The sequence below is a fragment of the Salmo salar genome, chromosome 06, assembly GCF_965601325.2.
Source record: "Salmo salar chromosome 06, fSalSal1, whole genome shotgun sequence".
Lineage (NCBI taxonomy): Eukaryota > Metazoa > Chordata > Actinopteri > Salmoniformes > Salmonidae > Salmo > Salmo salar.
This window is the reverse complement of record NC_138296.1, coordinates 25177427-25197500: the sequence shown is the minus strand read 5'-3', so window position 1 is coordinate 25197500 and position 20074 is coordinate 25177427. Positions and strand designations below refer to the sequence as shown.

Sequence of the window (20074 nt, the reverse complement as noted above, 5' to 3'; positions counted from 1 at the left end):
AAGATTGAGAAGCTCAGTTCTGGGGACTTTTTAAAAGGACATTCTACTCGAAAATGAATGTAAAATAATGCTCACGCTGTCTAAAATATAATGAGCCTAATAACATACTGGTAAATTTTTTATTTTTTTTTAACATATTGGACCATTGTGAATATAGCCTATGCATGGTGCATATTTTTAGGAATGCTATTATCAATAAGCATCATCACCTGTAGGCCAACTGAAAACAGCATAGTGGCTATAAATAGTCTGGATCTTGGGGTTGCTTATCTGCATTTAGCCTATTGATCTAATCATTAGTTAGATCCCAAATGTGATCTTTTAATTAGTTAGTATCATATTGATGAATTTGATGTTCCAAAAATGTACATAAACACAGTGAATATTATATAGGCCTGCCTACCAGTTAGGGTAACTTGAGGTCATACGCCACATGGGATAAAACACCCCCTGCCTGCACTTCTTACAGAAACCATGTCATGTCACCATTTACCCCCCAACGCTATCCCTGGTGGCCACTACTCTTGCTCAGCAAAAAATGTCATCGTCTCATCAGAATTTAAGTCACTCCAAAAAATATATATTCCGGTAGGGTGGTGTTTTACCCCAAGTTACCCTACAATTGACCTGTGTTACATTCTGCCCCACACTCCCCTCTGCACTCACAGTGAATTGTGGCGTGCTAATGTTCTTAACCATGCCGCTGCTAAAACTCTGGGTTTACAATGCTGCAGTTCACACACATTTTGGAGAAAATAAATAAGGTAGGAATGGAAAGCACTTTTTAACAAATGCCATTAAAACTGCTGTTTTGCATTAAGAATTGGCTGCTTGTCCCTTCCTATAACACTGGCAACTTGAATGCACCTTGAGAGGAATATTTATCTCGCAAAAAACACACAACAACAAACGGACTAGGTAAGTATATCAAATATTCTACTGTGGGGCTGTCTGGTTTTTCTAGTCATTACTCATTGTTTTTGCAGAGGAAAAGTAAGTGTGGACTGTTATAGCATCTTCAAAGTACGCCTTGGCAGAAAGATGCTATATTTTTTTAGTGTAGCGGCAATGACTTTGCAGTGGTGCAGTGCCGCAGCTAAATGGTTGCAGCGGAAACACTGCCTACTGTAAATTATGATGGTGGACGTTAATGTTATGGGGCAATTTTGCTTCCACTGGTCCTGGGGGCCCTTGTTAAGGTCAACACCCAACGGCATCATGAACTTTACCCAGTACCAGGATATTTTTGCCAAAAACCTGGTTGCCTCTGCCAGGAAGCTGAAACTTCCAGCAAGACGATAACCCCAAGCAAAGCCTTCGGAGGAATGGTCTAAGAATGTGTTGTCCAACTCTTAAAACATTTTAGAAAAAGTCTGTGCTGTTATCCTCGCAAGGTGAGGTATTGAAAACGGGTCAAATTTATTGACACCCCTATCTTTTTGAGAGAGAAATTACTTGTTAAACTAAATATATTTTTCTGAGCAATTTATATTAGTATAAAATTATATAATTTCCCAATGTTTAGGAGCGAACAATATTGAATTTTATAGTCATTTTTGCTCGTCATTATCAAGCATGTCAATCATTTCGTACCTCACTGTATCTCATGCAATGGATGCTGTAAACAAGCACTTCTTCATTCAATTCTAAATGACTGACAAGCTCTCACAATTCCGTGAAAGACATTTGCACGGAAGGTATTCATTAATTTACTATACGATATTATAGCCCTCATCAATTGGCACAGTTAATGCCCCACACCTCTGTACATGTAACAGTAAACTGCCCTGGATCAGCCGTAACCCTTACTGACTCCAGACTCACTGCATTTCGGACACCCAAATATCACTCCGTCGTGGTGCGCAACTGGAGCAGTGCCCCACAGATTGCCAGTTGGTGCGTGAGTGAGTGACAGTCTCTCCTGCAGGGGCCTCCCTTATGGTCTTCAGTATAGTCGAGCCACCTGCCCTAGCCGGACTGGGGTTTAGGAGCAGTGGTTGTAAGACGCAGGGCCTCTAGTGGCCGTTGAACAGACCACAGGGCTATGTTAGCCGAAGGGCCCCAGAGAGAAGCATGCTTTATGTTGAAGACCTGTCAGTGTAATCAAGGACTCACTCATCAGACATGGACCATGATCAAATCAAATGTATTTATATAGCCCTTCGTACATCAGCTGATATCTCAAAGTGCTGTACAGAAACCCAGCCTAAAACCCCAAACAGCAAGCAATGCATGTGAAAGAAGCACGGTGGCTAGGAAAAACTCCCTAGAAAGGCCAAAAACCTAGGAAGAAACCTAGAGAGGAACCAGGCTATGAGGGATGGCCAGTCCTCTTCTGGCTGTGCCGGGTGGATATTATAACAGAACATGGTCAAGATGTTAAAATGTTCATAAATGACCAGCATGGTCAAATAATAATAATCATAGTAGTCGAGGGTGCAACAAGCACGTCCGGTGAACAGGTCAGGGTTCCATAGCCGCAGGGCCTAGAGTTTTTCCGGAACACATGACCTGACTAGGAATCACTTTTTACTCTTACAATGATTAACTCACAACCTCTCTTCCTAATTAGTTTACTGTGGTTTAATTCATATTTGTTTAATTGTTCTCATTAGGTTCTATTGACTACAATGACTTGTCTCGTTAGTAATTCCACTCTGCACTAATAACTCATTAAGTCGTTAACTAAATGTAATGTGATATGAGGACACACCGTTCCATTTGATTCTTTACATTGAGAATAGGAGTGTGGAGAGGACACAGGCTGTCCTTTCCACCCATCAGGACAGGACAATCGGGAGGACATTTGTCAGGAAGGCAGAACAAGACTCCCATGGTAACATACACAGTCAGCCTTTCCATTATAGGACAATACAGTGGTTTGTTTTCACATTGACAGTGGTCAAAGCACCTCCGGTTAGAGTTTCCTTCTCAGTAAAGTGTGTACATTTTCAGTAGACGACAGTCAGAATGGTTGTTGGCGTTGTTGTTTATGCATCAGTAGCATCTCCTTTTTATGTTTTTTATTAGTCTCATGACAGACGAAACATACAAATGTTACTTCTAGTGTGCACGTGAGAACATCAATTACACTTTATGATGTCCAAGGTATCTTGACCGGAGACAAATTCTGATTTCATTTTTCACTCAGTCGAGCGCTTACTCTTGCAGTAAGTGGTCAAGCAACTATTTTAAGGTGATTGTGCCGGACACTAGAAGAAAATTGGGACAGTGGGACTCTTGAGTAGTCTACTGTACGTGTCACTGATCAGAACATATCACTTACCATAGGTTTAATATAGGTCTTCTATGAGCTATAGATTTAATATAGATGTAATATAGATCTTCTATGAGCTATAGATTTAATATAGATCTTCTATGAATAGTCTTTTCTCGGAGCAGGTTGTTTTATAGCTGGTGTTAGGGAAAAGCAGCTCGGCCGTGTCGGTTAGAAACAAGAGTTATGGTGGTTCCGTCAGCAGGACTGGTCTAAGCTGCTTGTAGTCAGTAAGGGCACAGAGAGCTCTGAGTAAACACGGCAGATCCATTACCTTGAGTCATGTGGATTGACAGTTTTACCGAAAGCTGCCTGTATATTGTATGACCCCGCAGAGTGGCTGTGTATTCACTACCACATTCCACAGGAATCCTCTTAGCTCCTGGTGACACAGCGGTCACCTTCTCCAGAGCTCCCCCACCGTGGTGGACCTGATGCCCCTGGGCCCCATACCTACCTGGGCCTGCAGCCCTTTTCACTGCCTGGCTGTGTATAGAAGGACCTGTTGGAGTAGATCATATCCTTGTCAAGGACCCAGTTGATCTGACTGGCTTTGTTTAAGGGACCTATCAGAATGGATCCTGGTGAAGGACTGCCTGGGGGCTAGAGGGATATCATGTGGTGTTCCACAGGGCTCCATATTGGGGCCTCTACTGTTCTTCATATTTGTAGGATAAATGACAAAGTAGCAGAGAGATTACCAGAGGGGGTGCGTGATGCTGAAGTCCTTTGAAATGATACATTATATTTCCCCCATCAGTGAAATGCCATCCTGGATTAGTGGTGCAGTGTCAAAATAAGGGTGTGGCATTGTCTATTGTGGTCTTTGCTCAGAATGTTCTTTCCATCGTTTGTTTTTCACAATACTTTTTTATTTTAATGGTCAAACTCTTACGAATTTGTTGTGAAGGTTTTGTCTTTAAAAGGAGGCTGCACTTTGTTGAGATGTAGTTGAGAACTCAAGCATTTCATGGCAGTTCTCAGAGCTTTGTAAGCTGCGTGCAGGGTGTGAACCACAGCCACTGGTGACACAATAGTACGAGGCAAGCCCCTATTACCTCAGGAGGAGCCTTGTCAGTGAATCCATCAACTCAGACTCATTATCCCAACGTTACTGATCTAAACTGACAGATTGCCTTGCACTCATGCCACCTCCGTCTATGGACCTCAGCCTAACCCACATAGTGACTGTTTGTACCACTACAATCAGAGGTCTCTGGTGGGTTACATTCTGGCATCAGCCTCAGCTGCCCTCCCCAACATCTGAGGGGTGGGAATTAAATTTGCCCCCCTCGACCTATTTCCCCAGACTGTGGGACTCGTTGTTCTCACACACCCCTGGCCTACCCCGTTCACCTCCTCTCCCAAACAGAGCTTTTGACCGTGTGCCCAGAAACGCGACCTGGCCATCCGGCAAGAGTCGATCCACCCCACTGGCCTGGTTTTTGTATTTTAAAATTGCTGTGACACAGCATATAGACCTAGGTGTAATAAACAGCTGGGCCCTTATTTGGTTCCACTCCCCCATCAGCAGTAAAACCCTGCTGGGCTGGAGAGAGCTATGCAGTGTGAGGGAGTCTACTACCCCTGTGTGGATGACTGTTTACAATGCACCTTCAGATAGTTACTCAAGTCCATATTACAGGAGCTTCAAGATGTGATGTTTCTGTGTGACATTTTATATTTAAATAAGGACTAAGTGAATGCTGTTTTTGGCATTGAAACTAGTACACAGATGTTATCCTGTGCTTGTCTCCATTTCAGGGGGACCTCCGGAGCTACCTGTCTCAGCAGGATTGGATGTTCCGAAATACTGAGCTGCTGCAGCTGCAGAAGATGGCCTGTGAAATCGCTGCTGGCGTCACCCACCTCCACAAACACAACTTCCTGCACAGGTAGCACTTCTGTTCCGGCTCTGTTTACACCAGTCAGTCACTAGACATGGCTTTAGCTAAGGGCACAGCCTTCAGATGTCAAACGACAGTCACGTTTCAGGAATTAAGACTTAATCAAACATTTTAAGTAGTACTGTCTGTTTTTACATCTTCCAACTTAAAAATGTTGAGTTACGATAGTATCAGATACAACTGATATTAATGTGTCACAATTACAAGTCTGTCTCTATCAAATGAAATATGTGGTTTTGGCCTCCCTCATGGCAACTTGCTCTTATGGATACGTACTCCTTACTCCCAAGACAACACTGGGCCAATCCTGAACAGGGACACTGGGCCTCTCCAAAAAGGAGAGTGCTGCAAGGGCCTGTTTTGTTTAACTTTTTACCCGGCAGTGCAGGACATGTTGGCTCCGCTCAGCGCATCCACATGCTCTGTTTTGCATGCTCAGAATAAACCCAAAGGGCTCCAATTACCCAGCTCCCACGCATTGCCACAGTGTCAACTATCAGCCTGTCAGAGGGATATGATGATTCTGCTGTTTGTGTGTAAATGGATAGCCTCATGTAGGCCATTTATTATCCTGTGTTAAAACTCAAAAGGAGCCCAAGTACGAGATTCCACCGTTAACAGGGTCGTAATGACAGTCGTAAAAAGAAATAGTGCACCGCTTTTCTTTTGGTTGGGTTGCGAAGTTGATTTACTACCAAGGTGTCCTCACTGGATTCCCCGCCCACAAAGTACCCGGCAAGGGGCTGTGGCTAGCACGGTGCCACAAAGCCTTCTGGGACGGTGGCAGTGGTGTGAACTGAAACTATAGCCAAGGCTTAGGGTCTGTGGTCTGAGCCCAGCATGTTAATGTGATGGGGCGGCCACAGCGATAAGATAGCGAGCTGTCATGGCAGTTCAGGAGAATCACTCTGACTGACATTACATAATAACCCTGGGGAGAAATAGCATATGGGGCAGTAGAGGAGAGGGAACTGTGTTCCCCAGTTTTTCAACCAGTGTGACAACCGTAGCTTCCAGCACATATTTGAATTCATTTGGTAATTTTACTGAATCTGATAGTTTCACTTGACTTGAAAAAAATGAGCAGAATCAGTTGATCTCCTTTTTGTTGATGTAAGGTCTTTGTTTTTAACTCGCTAGGTCTCTGAGCTATATCGATTTTCTGTCAGAGGTGAAGAATCTGCTGATGTGTCTGCACCAAACTGCCCCCACGCCATTCGCCTTGTAGGGATAAGACTTTGAATCTGATTCTCTCTCCCTGATCCTCCAGTAGTACTGTAATGCACTGCGTTCGCCAACAGCAGGGAACAGCCAGGACAGAAGAGGTTTAAAATATCTCTCCATTTATCTTGCCGATGTTTCAGTGGGCCTGACAGTAGCTCCCGGGGTGTACGAGCACAGACCACTAGTGTCAGCGATGTCCACGGATAGACGGGGTAAAAGAGACGCTCTTGGAATGGGTTGGTGGTGAAATGTTTCTTTGGCCAAGGGGAAACCAGAGCCTCTCCCTCCATGAGGGTCCCAGTCTGAATGGGATACCATCTGTCCACTCAGACAGCCCAGTCCCCCTTTATCGTCCACCCCGCCTCACTGCCACTCTGTGCTCACCTGTGAGTGTTCTTCCCTGGGAACAATATCCTGGTGCTGTATGAGTGAGTGGGGAAAAGCTCCAGCATCAGTGATTTTGTTACTAGGGGCAGAACAGAAGCAACTGGATGAGGTTTCCTCTAGTGATGTAAGCTATAAGTCCAAATGTGTTTGGGTCTAAAGCCACTCAAGAGTCCAGTCTTTGTCTGGCCCTGACCTGGGTCTGTGGGGGTTGGTTGGATTTAGAGGCAGGTTGAAGGGGTCCTTAATCACCTGAGACATAGCATTTAATCATATTAGGGTGAGGAAAATGTAATTATTCAACTTTTGTCACTGGGATATCCTGTCATAGGCCTGTAGAGTGTATTTAAGGCATTAAAATATACTGTGGACCATTTATTAGGTACACCACCCCAAAAATAGTGGCCGTGGCTTGCTATATAAAGCAGGCAGACATTTACTGTTCGATTAAATGTTAGAATGGGCCAAACTAGTGACCTAAGTGACTTTGAGCGTGGTAAGATCGTCGGTGCCAGCTGTGTCGGTTCCAGTACCTCAGAAACAGCTGGCCTCCTGGGCTTTTCACGCACGACAGTGTCTACGGTTTACAGAGAAAGGTGTGACCAAAAAAAACATGCAGTCCTGTGGGTGAAAACAGCTCGTTGATGAGGGGTCGAAGGAGAATGGCAAGAGTTGTGCAAGCTAAACAGGCAGGCCACAAACAGACAAATAACGGCGCAGTACAAGCGTGATGTGCAGAGCGGCATCTCGGAACGCACCACTCGTCAGTCCTTGTCACGGATGGACTATTGCAGCAGTGGCCACACAGAGTTCCACTCCTATCAGCTAAAACCACCAAGACTGGACAATTTAGGAATGGAAAAACATTGCCTGGTCTGACGAATCCTGGATTTGGCGTAAGCAGCATGAGTCAGCATGGCCCCGTCCTGGCGTAATGTTTTCCTGACACACGTTAGGTCCCTGAATACCAGTTGAGCAACATTTCAATACCACAGCGTATTTCAACATTGTTGCTGACCAGGTACATCCCTTCATGGCTACAGGGGGGTCCGACCCGGTACTTGATGGGTGTACCTAATAAACTGGCAACTGACTGTATATTCCTCATTGCATGACCACATGAGAGTAGCACTGAGCCAATCTAAACATCTCCTGCAGCAGTACGGAGTTCCATCTTCTTCCCAAATGATTGATGAACAAGGTTCAGAGTATTGTTTTCTCTTCAGAGACTACAGTTATGTACTGCAATGTTCATCTGAAACCGCTAACTTGTGTTCAAACTAGGGTTGGGCCGATTTTTGATTACATTGATGATACATTGTGATGCACAAGACTGTATTTAATTTGAACTTTACAAATCTAAACTGTGCAGTTTTATCAGTTAGTCTGTGTCAATATGTTGAAAAGAAAGTCTAAATGAGTCTTATTTCTACGCCACACAAATATTATTTAATGAGAATGTGACTAATATTGTAAATAAGCACAAATTGCACAGTCTGGAGTGATTTTAGTCATTAACGGCGCAAAACGATTATATCAGATATCACGATATTTGGTGTAGTATGTCGTAGAAGAGGTCTCCCCAAGTATGGCCAAACCCTAGTTCAGAGAGAACAAATGACAGCTATTTGTTGGATGTAGTGCTGGTAGACTCAACTGGACCTGATGGTTGGCACCAGAACAAATGGACCAACTGCCTATTATTTGCAGCCCTGTGATCCATTCACCGTTCTATGACCACACCAGACCATATTGAACACACATTAAACTCAACCGTTCTGTGACCACACCAGACCATATTGAACACATTAAACTCAACCGTTCTATGACCACACCAGACCATATTGAACACATTAAACTCAACCGTTCTGTGACCACACCAGACCATATTGAACACATTAAACTCAACCGTTCTATGACCACACCAGACCATATTGAACACATTAAACTCAACCGTTCTATGACCACACCAGACCATATTGAACACAACCGTTCTATGACCACACCAGACCATATTGAACACAACCGTTCTATGACCACACCAGACCATATTGAACTCAACCGTTCTGTGACCACACCAGACCATATTGAACACATTAAACTCAACCGTTCTATGACCACGCCAGACCATATTGAACACATTAAACTCAACCGTTCTGTGACCACACCAGACCATATTGAACACATTAAACTCAACCGTTCTATGACCACACCAGACCATATTGAACACATTAAACTCAACCGTTCTATGACCACACCAGACCATATTGAACACAACCGTTCTATGACCACACCAGACCATATTGAACACAACCGTTCTATGACCACACCAGACCATATTGAACACAACCGTTCTATGACCACACCAGACCATATTGAACACAACCGTTCTATGACCACACCAGACCATATTGAACACATTAAACTCAACCGTTCTGTGACCACACCAGACCATATTGAACACATTAAACTCAACCGTTCTATGACCACGCCAGACCATATTGAACACATTAAACTCAACCGTTCTGTGACCACACCAGACCATATTGAACACATTAAACTCAACCGTTCTATGACCACACCAGACCATATTGAACACATTAAACTCAACCGTTCTGTGACCACACCAGACCATATTGAACACATTAAACTCAACCGTTCTGTGACCACACCAGACCATATTGAACACATTAAACTCAACCGTTCTGTGACCACACCAGACCATATTGAACACATTAAACTCAACCGTTCTGTGACCACACCAGACCATATTGAACACATTAAACTCAACCGTTCTGTGACCACACCAGACCATATTGAACACACAAACTGTAAATCCTCAGGTTTTTTAATATCTTTAATTGGTTTCCCTCTTTTCTCAGTGACTTAGCCCTGAGGAACTGCTATCTGACTGCCGACCTGACGGTTAAAGTGGGAGACTATGGCATCGGCCCCTACAGATACAAGGTACCAGGAAACTTTCCAACCTGTTCTCCTTCAAATGGAATCAGGGGGATTTTGTTTTACTTTCAAGTGGCATCTGTATGTGTGCTGTTACAGTAGTTTCAGTTTAGGTTCATTAACCTTTAACCCTTTTCACACTGCTGAGCCCAGCTGAACAGAGAGGTTACACATCCACCAAAGTTTCAAAGGATGTCAAAGCCAGTACTGTACAGTAGTATAGGCCTAGTCTGTATAGTCACCACAATGGTGTAAAAGTGGTTTATTAAGGGGAGGATAAGTGCTTTCCAGTAGGGGGTTTATATACAGCTGTTAGCCTTTGACCCCAGTCTGGCAGAACTCTGTGAAGCATTAAGATTGTTATACCAAAGTGTAACTCCCTACTGCGTTTGTCCCTGGCCTGACTGTCGATAAGGCTAGCTCCGCCCGCTGCATTCCTCAAAATGTTGCGCTCTCTATTTAGCACGGTCAACAAGTGTGGCCAGAGGTGTTTTGGCTGTATTTATGAGCTTGATTTAGTACTTACTAGGAACTCGGAAAACAACTAAAAGTACAGTAATGTGGGTTAGAACTGAAGGAAAGGCTACCAAACATCCAAATGCTTCTTAGAAGCCTTGGCAAAACACATCACTGAATTGAATGGAAAAAAAGGAGAATGTGAGCTTACTGGTTGTTTGTAGAATTGTTATTCTGAGTTAGACATGCGCAATGCATTTATGTGTTGCGCATGTAATTACATGGATGCTCCATGCTTGACTCTGTCCCTCTCTCATGTCACAGGAGGATTACATCATCACGGAGGACGACGAGTCGGCGCCCCTGCGCTGGATGGCCCCGGAACTGGTGGGGGAGCGCCATGGGGGCGTGATCACCCTGGACCAGACCAAGCCTGGCAATGTGTGGTAGGTACCTCCACCTGGTCACTGTGCAATTTACAGGCGGTAGGTGGCACCTTCATTGGGGAGGACAGGCTGATGATAATGGCTGGAACAGAATAGACACATGGTGTCCGTGTAGTTGATTCCATTCCAGACATTATTATGAGCCAGCCTCCTGGGCATTGTGCTTGTTGAATAAAATATAGTCATTAACACAGTGAGTCAACCTGCGTCCTGCTGGGCTGTTGCTGGGCAGTAGGTCAGGGTCTCCTTTGAAGATGATAGACCATGATAGACCAGTCTCTGAGACTGTAAATCTTAGCAGGCACTCAGTCTAGCAGACTTCTAAAGGGAAGAAGACGCTGACCCTGCACTCCCACCAGGCAGCACAGCAACACTGGAACCTATCCCTCCTGGCCCCTCCCTTTTGACCTCGTGGCTCCGTGCCACGGCTGTAAATCACAACATTGCATAAAGAGGCTCTTGTTGCAGCACCACATTTACCCCTAAATAAGGATATGTTTAGTTCTCAGAATATGGGTCATTCCACCAATAGAGGGCATTTTGGGTAGTGTAGGGTAAGTGTACCTATTAAGCCCATCAACATCTAAGTTTAGACATTTCTAGCATGTACTGCCCTTTGTAGGATAAGTGGAGATAAAATGAAATATACATTTCTCATGAAGTTTTTTTATTTTTTGTTTGGACTGGGTTTAAAGGCTACTGAATGTACAATTTTAAGCCCACCTCTTAAATAATTAATTTCCAAATATTGTTATGTAAAATTGTATTATATTAATCTCATTACTATTGATCAGGGGGGTGTCCAATCGTATCAACAGAGTTCAATGTGGACTTAAGTTTTTGTTCTTGTCAACCACCTGTACACAGCTGATTCAACTAATAAACGAATCATAGAGTTGAATCAGGTGTTAATACTCTGTTAGAACAAAAACCTGCACACACACAGGTCCTCTGTGGATAAGAATCCATGCACAAAGACCATAACTCACACACTGGTCCTCTGTGGATAAGAATCCATGCACAAAGACCATAACACACACACTGGTCCTCTGTGGATAAGAATCCATGCACAAAGACCATAACACACACACTGGTCCTCTGTGGATAAGAATCCATGCACAAAGACCATAACACACACACTGGTCCTCTGTGGATAAGAATCCATGCACAAAGACCATAACACACACACTGGTCCTCTGTGGATAAGAATCCATGCACAAAGACCATAACACACACACTGGTCCTCTGGATAAGAATCCATGCACAAAGACCATAACACACACACTGGTCCTCTGTGGATAACAATCCATGCACAAAGACCATAACACACACACTGGTCCTCTGTGGATAAGAATCCATGCACAAAGACCATAACACACACACACACACACACACACTGGTCCTCTGTGGATAAGAATCCATGCACAAAGACCATAACACACACACTGGTCCTCTGTGGATAAGAATCCATGCACAAAGACCATAACACACACACACACACACACACACACACACTGGTCCTCTGTGGATAAGAATCCATGCACAAAGACCATAACACACACACACACACACACACACACAGGTCCTCTGTGGATAAGAATCCATGCACAAAGACCATAACACACACACTGGTCCTCTGTGGATAAGAATCCATGCACAAAGACCATAACACACACACTGGTCCTCTGTGGATAAGAATCCATGCACAAAGACCATAACACACACACTGGTCCTCTGTGGATAAGAATCCATGCACAAAGACCATAACACACACACTGGTCCTCTGTGGATAAGAATCCATGCACAAAGACCATAACACACACACTGGTCCTCTGTGGATAATAATCCATGCACAAAGACCATAACACACACACTGGTCCTCTGGATAAGAATCCATGCACAAAGACCATAACACACACACTGGTCCTCTGTGGATAACAATCCATGCACAAAGACCATAACACACACACTGGTCCTCTGTGGATAAGAATCCATGCACAAAGACCATAACACACACACACACACACACACACTGGTCCTCTGTGGATAAGAATCCATGCACAAAGACCATAACACACACACTGGTCCTCTGTGGATAAGAATCCATGCACAAAGACCATAACACACACACACACACACACACACACACACACACTGGTCCTCTGTGGATAAGAATCCATGCACAAAGACCATAACACACACACACACACACACACACACAGGTCCTCTGTGGATAAGAATCCATGCACAAAGACCATAACACACTGGTCCTCTGGATAAGAATCCATGCACAAAGACCATCACACACACACACACTGGTCCTCTGTGGATAAGAATCCATGCACAAAGACCATCACACACACACACACACTGGTCCTCTGCGGATAAGAATCCATGCACAAAGACCATCACACACACACACACACTGGTCCTCTGTGGATAAGAATCCATGCACGAAGACCATAACACACACAACTTGCAATGGAGTATCTGAAAAATGATTCACATTTCCTGTACTGCTATTCTTGTTAATTAGTTCAACTTGTCTTCCTAAAGTCTGTCTCAAGACGGTTTCAAATCCACCTCTCTACTGTTGTATTACAAAGGGACAGCTGGTGGACCAAAACACCAAATCACCTGGATGAATGAAGGGCAACAATATGACAATGCCCCCACCCAAAAGTGCATGAGTCGTTGCCCAATAGTCATCATCTTGTCCCTCTTATGTTGGCCTTTTTGTCTACCACTTGTAGGCCTGATATCCCTCAACGCTGATCTTATTCTTCTCTCTCTGCATCAATGACTACCTGTCCACTCCAAATGTCTTGGAGAGAGTACTGAGGTTTATAATGTTGATAAAGGCACCATGGCTAGATGCTGTAATTTGAGTGTTTTAATCAACTTAATCTGAACAAAAACCATATGTTAATTGAGTATTAGGAATGTAAGCACACTATCCCCATGTGTTTCAATGCAAACTGGCTTAATAGGAACCACAGTGATTTATGGTGAAACAGCTACTCTTAAAATATCTGGAACCGATGGTTTGGGGTGTAAATATACACTATAGACTACAATATTATGCAAAGTTATTATTGAACAATATGTAATTATTGCCATTGTATAGAGGGAGTGATTTTTCTGCCACTGTACTCATTAAGCCCACCTGAGAGGGAAAAAAAACATTTGCATCTATGCATAACAATGCAATGTTTATTTAACAGGAAAATAGGACAAAATAAATTTAAAAATGGAAGCTATGAATGCCTGGTCTATAGAGGTTAAACAAAAACAACATTATAGTAACTGACAAATGAAGTAGCAGGGTGGACCTTTTGATATTTAATTGACCATAAATCCCCTTGTGACAGGGGGAATGGAAGCTTGTGGGAATTGAATGCAAGCTTCACAAAAGTGTCTAGCCTATCTATGGGTGACAGCGTTGACGTTATGTTCCACCCGCTTAGTGTTCCACCACAAAACACCAGATAAATGGCTAAAAAGAGTAGCACCAGCTCACCTGCTTTTTACGCTATGATTTGACTATTTGTTTAGAAAAATAATTGAAAGGAATAGATTCACCATATTAAAACGAGAGTTCAGTTCACATAACAGGGTTCACCTTAAAATGAATGACGTGAAATATTAATCCTCAGCAAACAAGTAACTAGGGCTTTAAAATGGTGAAAACTTGGACATTTTCGGGTTAAGATCTTCCTAGAAGTTGGAAAAACATGAGAAGGGAGACTTTAAGAAGTCTTTATTCATATTAAAATATTTTTATTGAATGTTCCATGTGGTCTATAGTAAAGGGTACTTCATTTAATATAACATGCTATTAAAATTCAATATTGATGCAAAATTTCTACTTAAAATTGAATAGACGCAAAAGGAACTGTAGTCGTGGATTGACCCATATACATTTAAGCCTATATACACTGACTATACAAAACATTAAGATCACCTGCTCTTTCCACGAGACTGACCAGGTGAAAGCTATGATCCCTTGATGTCACCTGTTAAATCTACTTCAATCAGTGTAGATGAAGGGGAGAACAGGTTAAAGAAGGATTTAAGTCTTGAGACAAATTAGACTGTGTGTGCGCCATTCAGAGGGTGAATGGGCAAGGCAAAATATTTAAGTGCCTTTGAACAGGGTATGGTAGTAGGTGACAGACACACCGGTTTGTTTCAAGAACTGCAATGCTGCTGGGTTTTTCACACTCAATAGTTTCCTGTGTGTATCAAGAATAGTCTAGAGGCGAAAGAAACGCACACCTATTTCGACGAGGTGCTGGCTAGCGGAGTGGAACACTTAAAACAATAAAGGAGAGCCGCACACTCTAGGAGCTCAGATGCAAAAATGTAATGTCTAACTTTGACAGACAAGCTGTCTTCATCAGGGTAAAATGAATGGTCTACCACCCAAAGGACATGCAGACAACTTATTGTATTGGAGTCAACATGGGCCAGCATTACTGTGGAATGCTTTTGATACCTTGTCGAATCCACGCCCCGACAAATTGAGGCTGTTCTGAGTATAAAACATGGGGGGCAACTCGTGTAATCCTTAGTTTCGAGGAATATTTGTTTTGATTATTTTTATTAAGAACATTAATTGTGATGTGAATATGGTTATTACGCTGCAATATGAAAATAGTTCTCCCCCCCCATCTCATTGAGCATTTAATCACAGACCTATGTTGCCACCATGCATGCAGGTACAGTAGGTTGTGAGTTGTAATTATCCCTCCACCAGTCATAAGTGTTTCTCTGATCCCTGTGTTTGCAGGGCCTTGGGGGTGACTCTGTGGGAGCTGTTTGAGAACGCAGCCCAGCCCTACCCTCACCTCTCTGACCGCGAGGTCCTGAACCACGTCATCAGGGAACAGCAGATCAAACTGTTGAAACCACAGCTGGAGCTGCCCTACTCCGACAGATGGTCAGTCCCGCTCTCTCCAACCATACTACACATGATACCAACTGAATCTAGCTGGACTACATGTTATTTATGGAGTGTCTCCTCAATTGTTAAGAAACTTGAATACTTTACCATAAGAGAGGTGTATGAATTGCATACTTGACATTGAAACGTTCTGCTATGAAGTCAAACTGTATTTAAAAAGCCTCGGGTAATACCTCCTCTCTCCCCTGTGCAGGTATGAGGTGCTACAGTTCTGCTGGCTGACTCCAGACAAGCGGGCCACAGCCGAGGAGATCCACCGGCTTCTCACCTACCTGCGTATGCAGGGCCAGAAGGATGTGGAGGACGACTTCCAGCAGCGCTGGGACTCCCTCAAGCCCAACCCTGTCACGCGCCAGACCACCGTCAGCCACTCCTCCTACCCCATTCTGGAGCAGTTCGCAGACGACGCCCTGCGGGCCGAGGTGGACGAGGTGCTCACTGTCACTGAGACCAGCCGTGGCCTGAGCTTCGAGTACGTGTGGGAAGCGGCCAAGCACGACCATTACGAGAGCAATAGTGGCCATGGACGCTCGTCCATGGACACCACGCTCAACTACCACAGCATGTTCTTCCCCGTGCCCAGCGAGGACATTCAGGCCCACTTTCCAGACCCCGCAGCCCCCAGGACGGGGGGCTCCGACAGCAGGAACACCCATTCGGCAATCCCTGGGATCCTTCCCGTGTTTGACGCTCACAAACCAGCCAATGGAAACGAGTACTACATCCAGTTGGAGGAGCAGGGGGAGAGCACCGTGGAGGCGAAGGAGAACAGGGGTCCGGAGGTAGACACAGTTTCAGACGGGCAGAAATTTGTCACCCTCCAAGACGTCCGCTTGGACGAGTCCAGCACCGATGCAGACTTCTTCCACCACAGCATAGACTCCAAGGACTCGTACCTCCAGGACAGCCACATCTGGTCGTCCAGTGAGCATGACAGCCCCTACCACACCAACATCTTCAGCGAGGGAGACTCCAGACAGGACTCCCATTCCTGGAACAGGGGCTTCATGGAGCTTCCAGAACTCAACGGAAATGGTTTCCAGAGAGTGGAGTCTGTAGAGGGGCAGGCCCAGGGAACAGAAAAGTGCTTTCAGAATTCTTTTTTAGGGGAGCGCCATTCAGAGGTCATCCTCCAGGACTCTTTAGAGGAGGCAGAGGGGGAGGGAACACCGGATGTGATGAGGCTACTGAACACTGAGAAACTAGCGGACAACTTCATGTTCCTCAAAGAGAAGAGCCTGATGAAGGAGGGCTCTGGTTTATCAGGGAAAAGTAGTGGGAGTCAACAACTGGACTTCCTCCAACCTGGTCTGACCCACATCCCTGAGCACAGTTTCAGAATGAACTCTTGGGATGATGATGAGACCATAGATGGCGTAAACATAGCAGAGATCCCCATAAAACCTGTGGAGAGCAACATGTCCCCAGCAGAGGAGGAACTTTTTGACTTTATGAGTCCCAGTTTTGTGGATTTCCTGCAACCTCTAGCAGACCCTAAAACACTGGTGCCTTCAAATACACTGGTAACAGAGGACATCTGTAGCAACCAGCTGCCAATTAGAGGACTGCTGCAGCAGTCCTCTAATATGAGGATGGACTCTGCTTTTGACTCTACCTCTGAGAGGGCTGAGGTCCCAGTTATTAGTTCAGCAAATATCCACCAGTCTCCCACACTCCTCTCTGAAAGTGCCACTACAGACCCCCTGTGCATGGATGCCAAAAACCCCAGCCTTGAAGACCGCCTCGGAGCCCCAGAGGATGACTGTGTTGAATCCATAGGATTCAAAGAGCCAACAGATGACCTGCTAAGCCATGACTCTCCCCCAGTCTATGTCAGTGAGATTGCTGTTGACAATGGCCTGACCAGTGAAGGCTTTACCAGTGATGATCTGCTAAGCGACCTGGTTGAAGATGATACAGAGGCAGAAATGGACACCGTCCTCTCTGAGCATGAACATGACAACGAACACGACAGGTCCTCTCTGCTGGTCTCTGGTCCTTCCATGGACCAGATCAGCCAGGACAGCCTACTGGAGGACAGTGTTTCCACCACTCTGCCCACTGTGGAGAACTCAGCTGAGACGCCAGACTCCCTGGACAACAGCCACAGGCTGGAGGGGTCTGTCGAAGAGCTAAACACCCCGGCAGCCCCTCACAAGCTCCAGCCCCCGTACAAAACAGCCGACAGCGGATACGAGACGGAGAACCTGGAGTCTCCAGAGTGGAACTCTCAGCCCATTATCAAAGACCACTTCTCAGAAGAAAACGGTCTGAGTTTGGCCGAGGAAGAGGAGGAGGAGCCAGCAGCTGCTACCATGCTGGTTCCTCCCGATATTATCGTCTCGGAGGTGGAGAGTGTGATGGATGCTCAGGACGGTGAGGACCAGCAGGCAGAGCCCATCGCCCCTGGCGAGGAATCTTTCATGGGAGGCAACTACAGAGACTCTGCTTACTTCTCCGACAACGAGTCCGAGCCCGAGAAGAAGTCTGAAGAAGCCAACTCGCCAACTGTGGACATCAGTGGCAGTGTTTCTGGAGGTCCATCTGTTCTTCCTGAAGTCACAGAGGAGGAGCATGTAGAGTCTTCTGCTGAGTCACAGTCTCCCATTGCTCCAGAAGCTCTGGTTGATATCGGAGTGGAGAAGACCAAGCCTCAGCCCCTGGAAGGGACCAGTCTCCCTGTGCTGATCCTCACCACAGAGGAGGACTGGGAGAAGACTTCACCTGTATCCATCGACGGCAGTGTGGACGAAACCGGAACACTGGAGTTCTTCCCTGACTTCAGGACTCACAGTCACTCCGAGTCCAGCGGAACTTCCACCGAGGACCTGGAAAAGCCTCCATTGCCTGCTGTTGCTACCTCAGCAAAACCTTTTCCTGAGAACATACCGGTCCACGCTAAGCTAACCAGGACCTACGCCAGCGAGATCACCCCCAAGTTGAAGGAGCCCGACATGGAGGGGAGGCACCTGGGCAGGCGTGATGGCTCTGATGAGGATGGGCAGGAGGACGGAGGGGAGGCGGACGAAGAGGACGATAACAGCGATGACTCAGATGATGACATGCGGGCGTACCGGCTACACAGCTCCAGCGAGGACAGCGAGGACGACACGGTGCATCCGGTTCCCGTTATAGTCTCGGATGACAGTAGAGCGCGGAACCTCAAGAGCCTGCTGAAGCCCACGTCGCTGAATGTCACCCCCAGCGCCAAACCCTCCACGCCATCAGGGGGCAGCGATGCAGACAGTACCAGTAGAGCTGTGTCGTTCTTCGACGATGTCACCGTTTTCCTTTTCGACCAGGTAGACTACCCACTTGTCACCTTTTGCACGCAGACATTGTTTCACTTGTATCTAACATTTATATCAAAACAACTCAAAGATACAAATATTATGGCTATGCATTAGAAATGGTTTGAATGTCATGTGATAGCCACCGTGCTTCTTTCACATGCTTTGCTTGCTGTTTGGGGTTTTAGGCTGGGTTTCTGTACAGCACTTTGAGAATATCAGCTGATGTACGAAGGGCTATATAAAAATAAATTTGATTTGAAATTTGATATTGCAGGTTTTTTGTAGCATTCACAGGTTCTCTCTGCCATCTAGACCTAGTCTAAATATTATGAGACTGAACTTTAACCATTGCACTTATTGGTCTCCCCATCTGTAGGAGACCCCCACCAAGGAGCTGGGAGACCATTCATCAGGTTCCAACAGCCAGGTGGCCGAGTTCAGCAGCCCTGTGCCCACGGCCAGCTACCTGAATAGGTTCACCAACTCCACAGAGAGCTCCACAGATGAAGAAGGTAAGTCATCACGATACGGCCAACGTCCATCAGCATTAAAGGAAGAACTTAAAGGGCTCCATGAAACCTACCTGACAATGTAATCCAAATGAATACACTATGGTAGCAGTCCAAATGCAGATGTTTATAGTCTGACCATTTGCTAACGTACATTTTCGTAATTTTGGGGGGGGGGGGGGGGGGGGGGGGGGCGCGCAAAATACCTCCAGTGGCAAAAGTTCCATATTGCCACTTTTTAATTGTACCAAATCAAGGTTTTAAACAGGTCTCTCCCCTCAGGCGGTGGGTTCGAATGGGATGACGACTTCTCGTCCCCGGAGCCCTCGGCGTTCCTCTCCAAGGCAGCTACGGACCTGGCCGTGTCTAAGACCATGTCCCCTTCGTCTACGGCCTCGCACTACTTCTCCCCTCCCCCTCCCGGGGGCCGCACCCCGGAGCCCAGCTGGAGCAGCTCTAACTCCAACTACTCCCGCTTCTCCATCTCCCCGGCCAGCATCGCCAGCTTCTCCCTCACACACCTCACTGACTCGGACACCGAACAAGGAGGCAAGTGGGAGTGCACCAACACAAACAAACTACAGAAAGCAGACAGGCATGTGCTTTATCTACCTCATACATAGTAATTGAATAGGATCTCTATGATCTACC

General features: G+C 45.6%; 1 protein-coding gene across 1 annotated transcript in view; it reads left to right on the top strand.

Moving 5' to 3' along the window:
* Positions 1-20074, top strand: part of LOC106606667 (serine/threonine-protein kinase LMTK2) — a 60094-nt gene that overhangs the window by 37391 nt on the left and 2629 nt on the right. Inside the window, exons 7-13 of the mRNA XM_045719967.2 lie at positions 5042-5172; positions 9675-9759; positions 10534-10655; positions 15448-15597; positions 15815-18923; positions 19291-19426; positions 19706-19972. Of these exons, the coding sequence (XP_045575923.2) occupies positions 5042-5172; positions 9675-9759; positions 10534-10655; positions 15448-15597; positions 15815-18923; positions 19291-19426; positions 19706-19972 (4000 nt within the window). The remainder of the gene's footprint in view (positions 1-5041; positions 5173-9674; positions 9760-10533; positions 10656-15447; positions 15598-15814; positions 18924-19290; positions 19427-19705; positions 19973-20074) is intronic.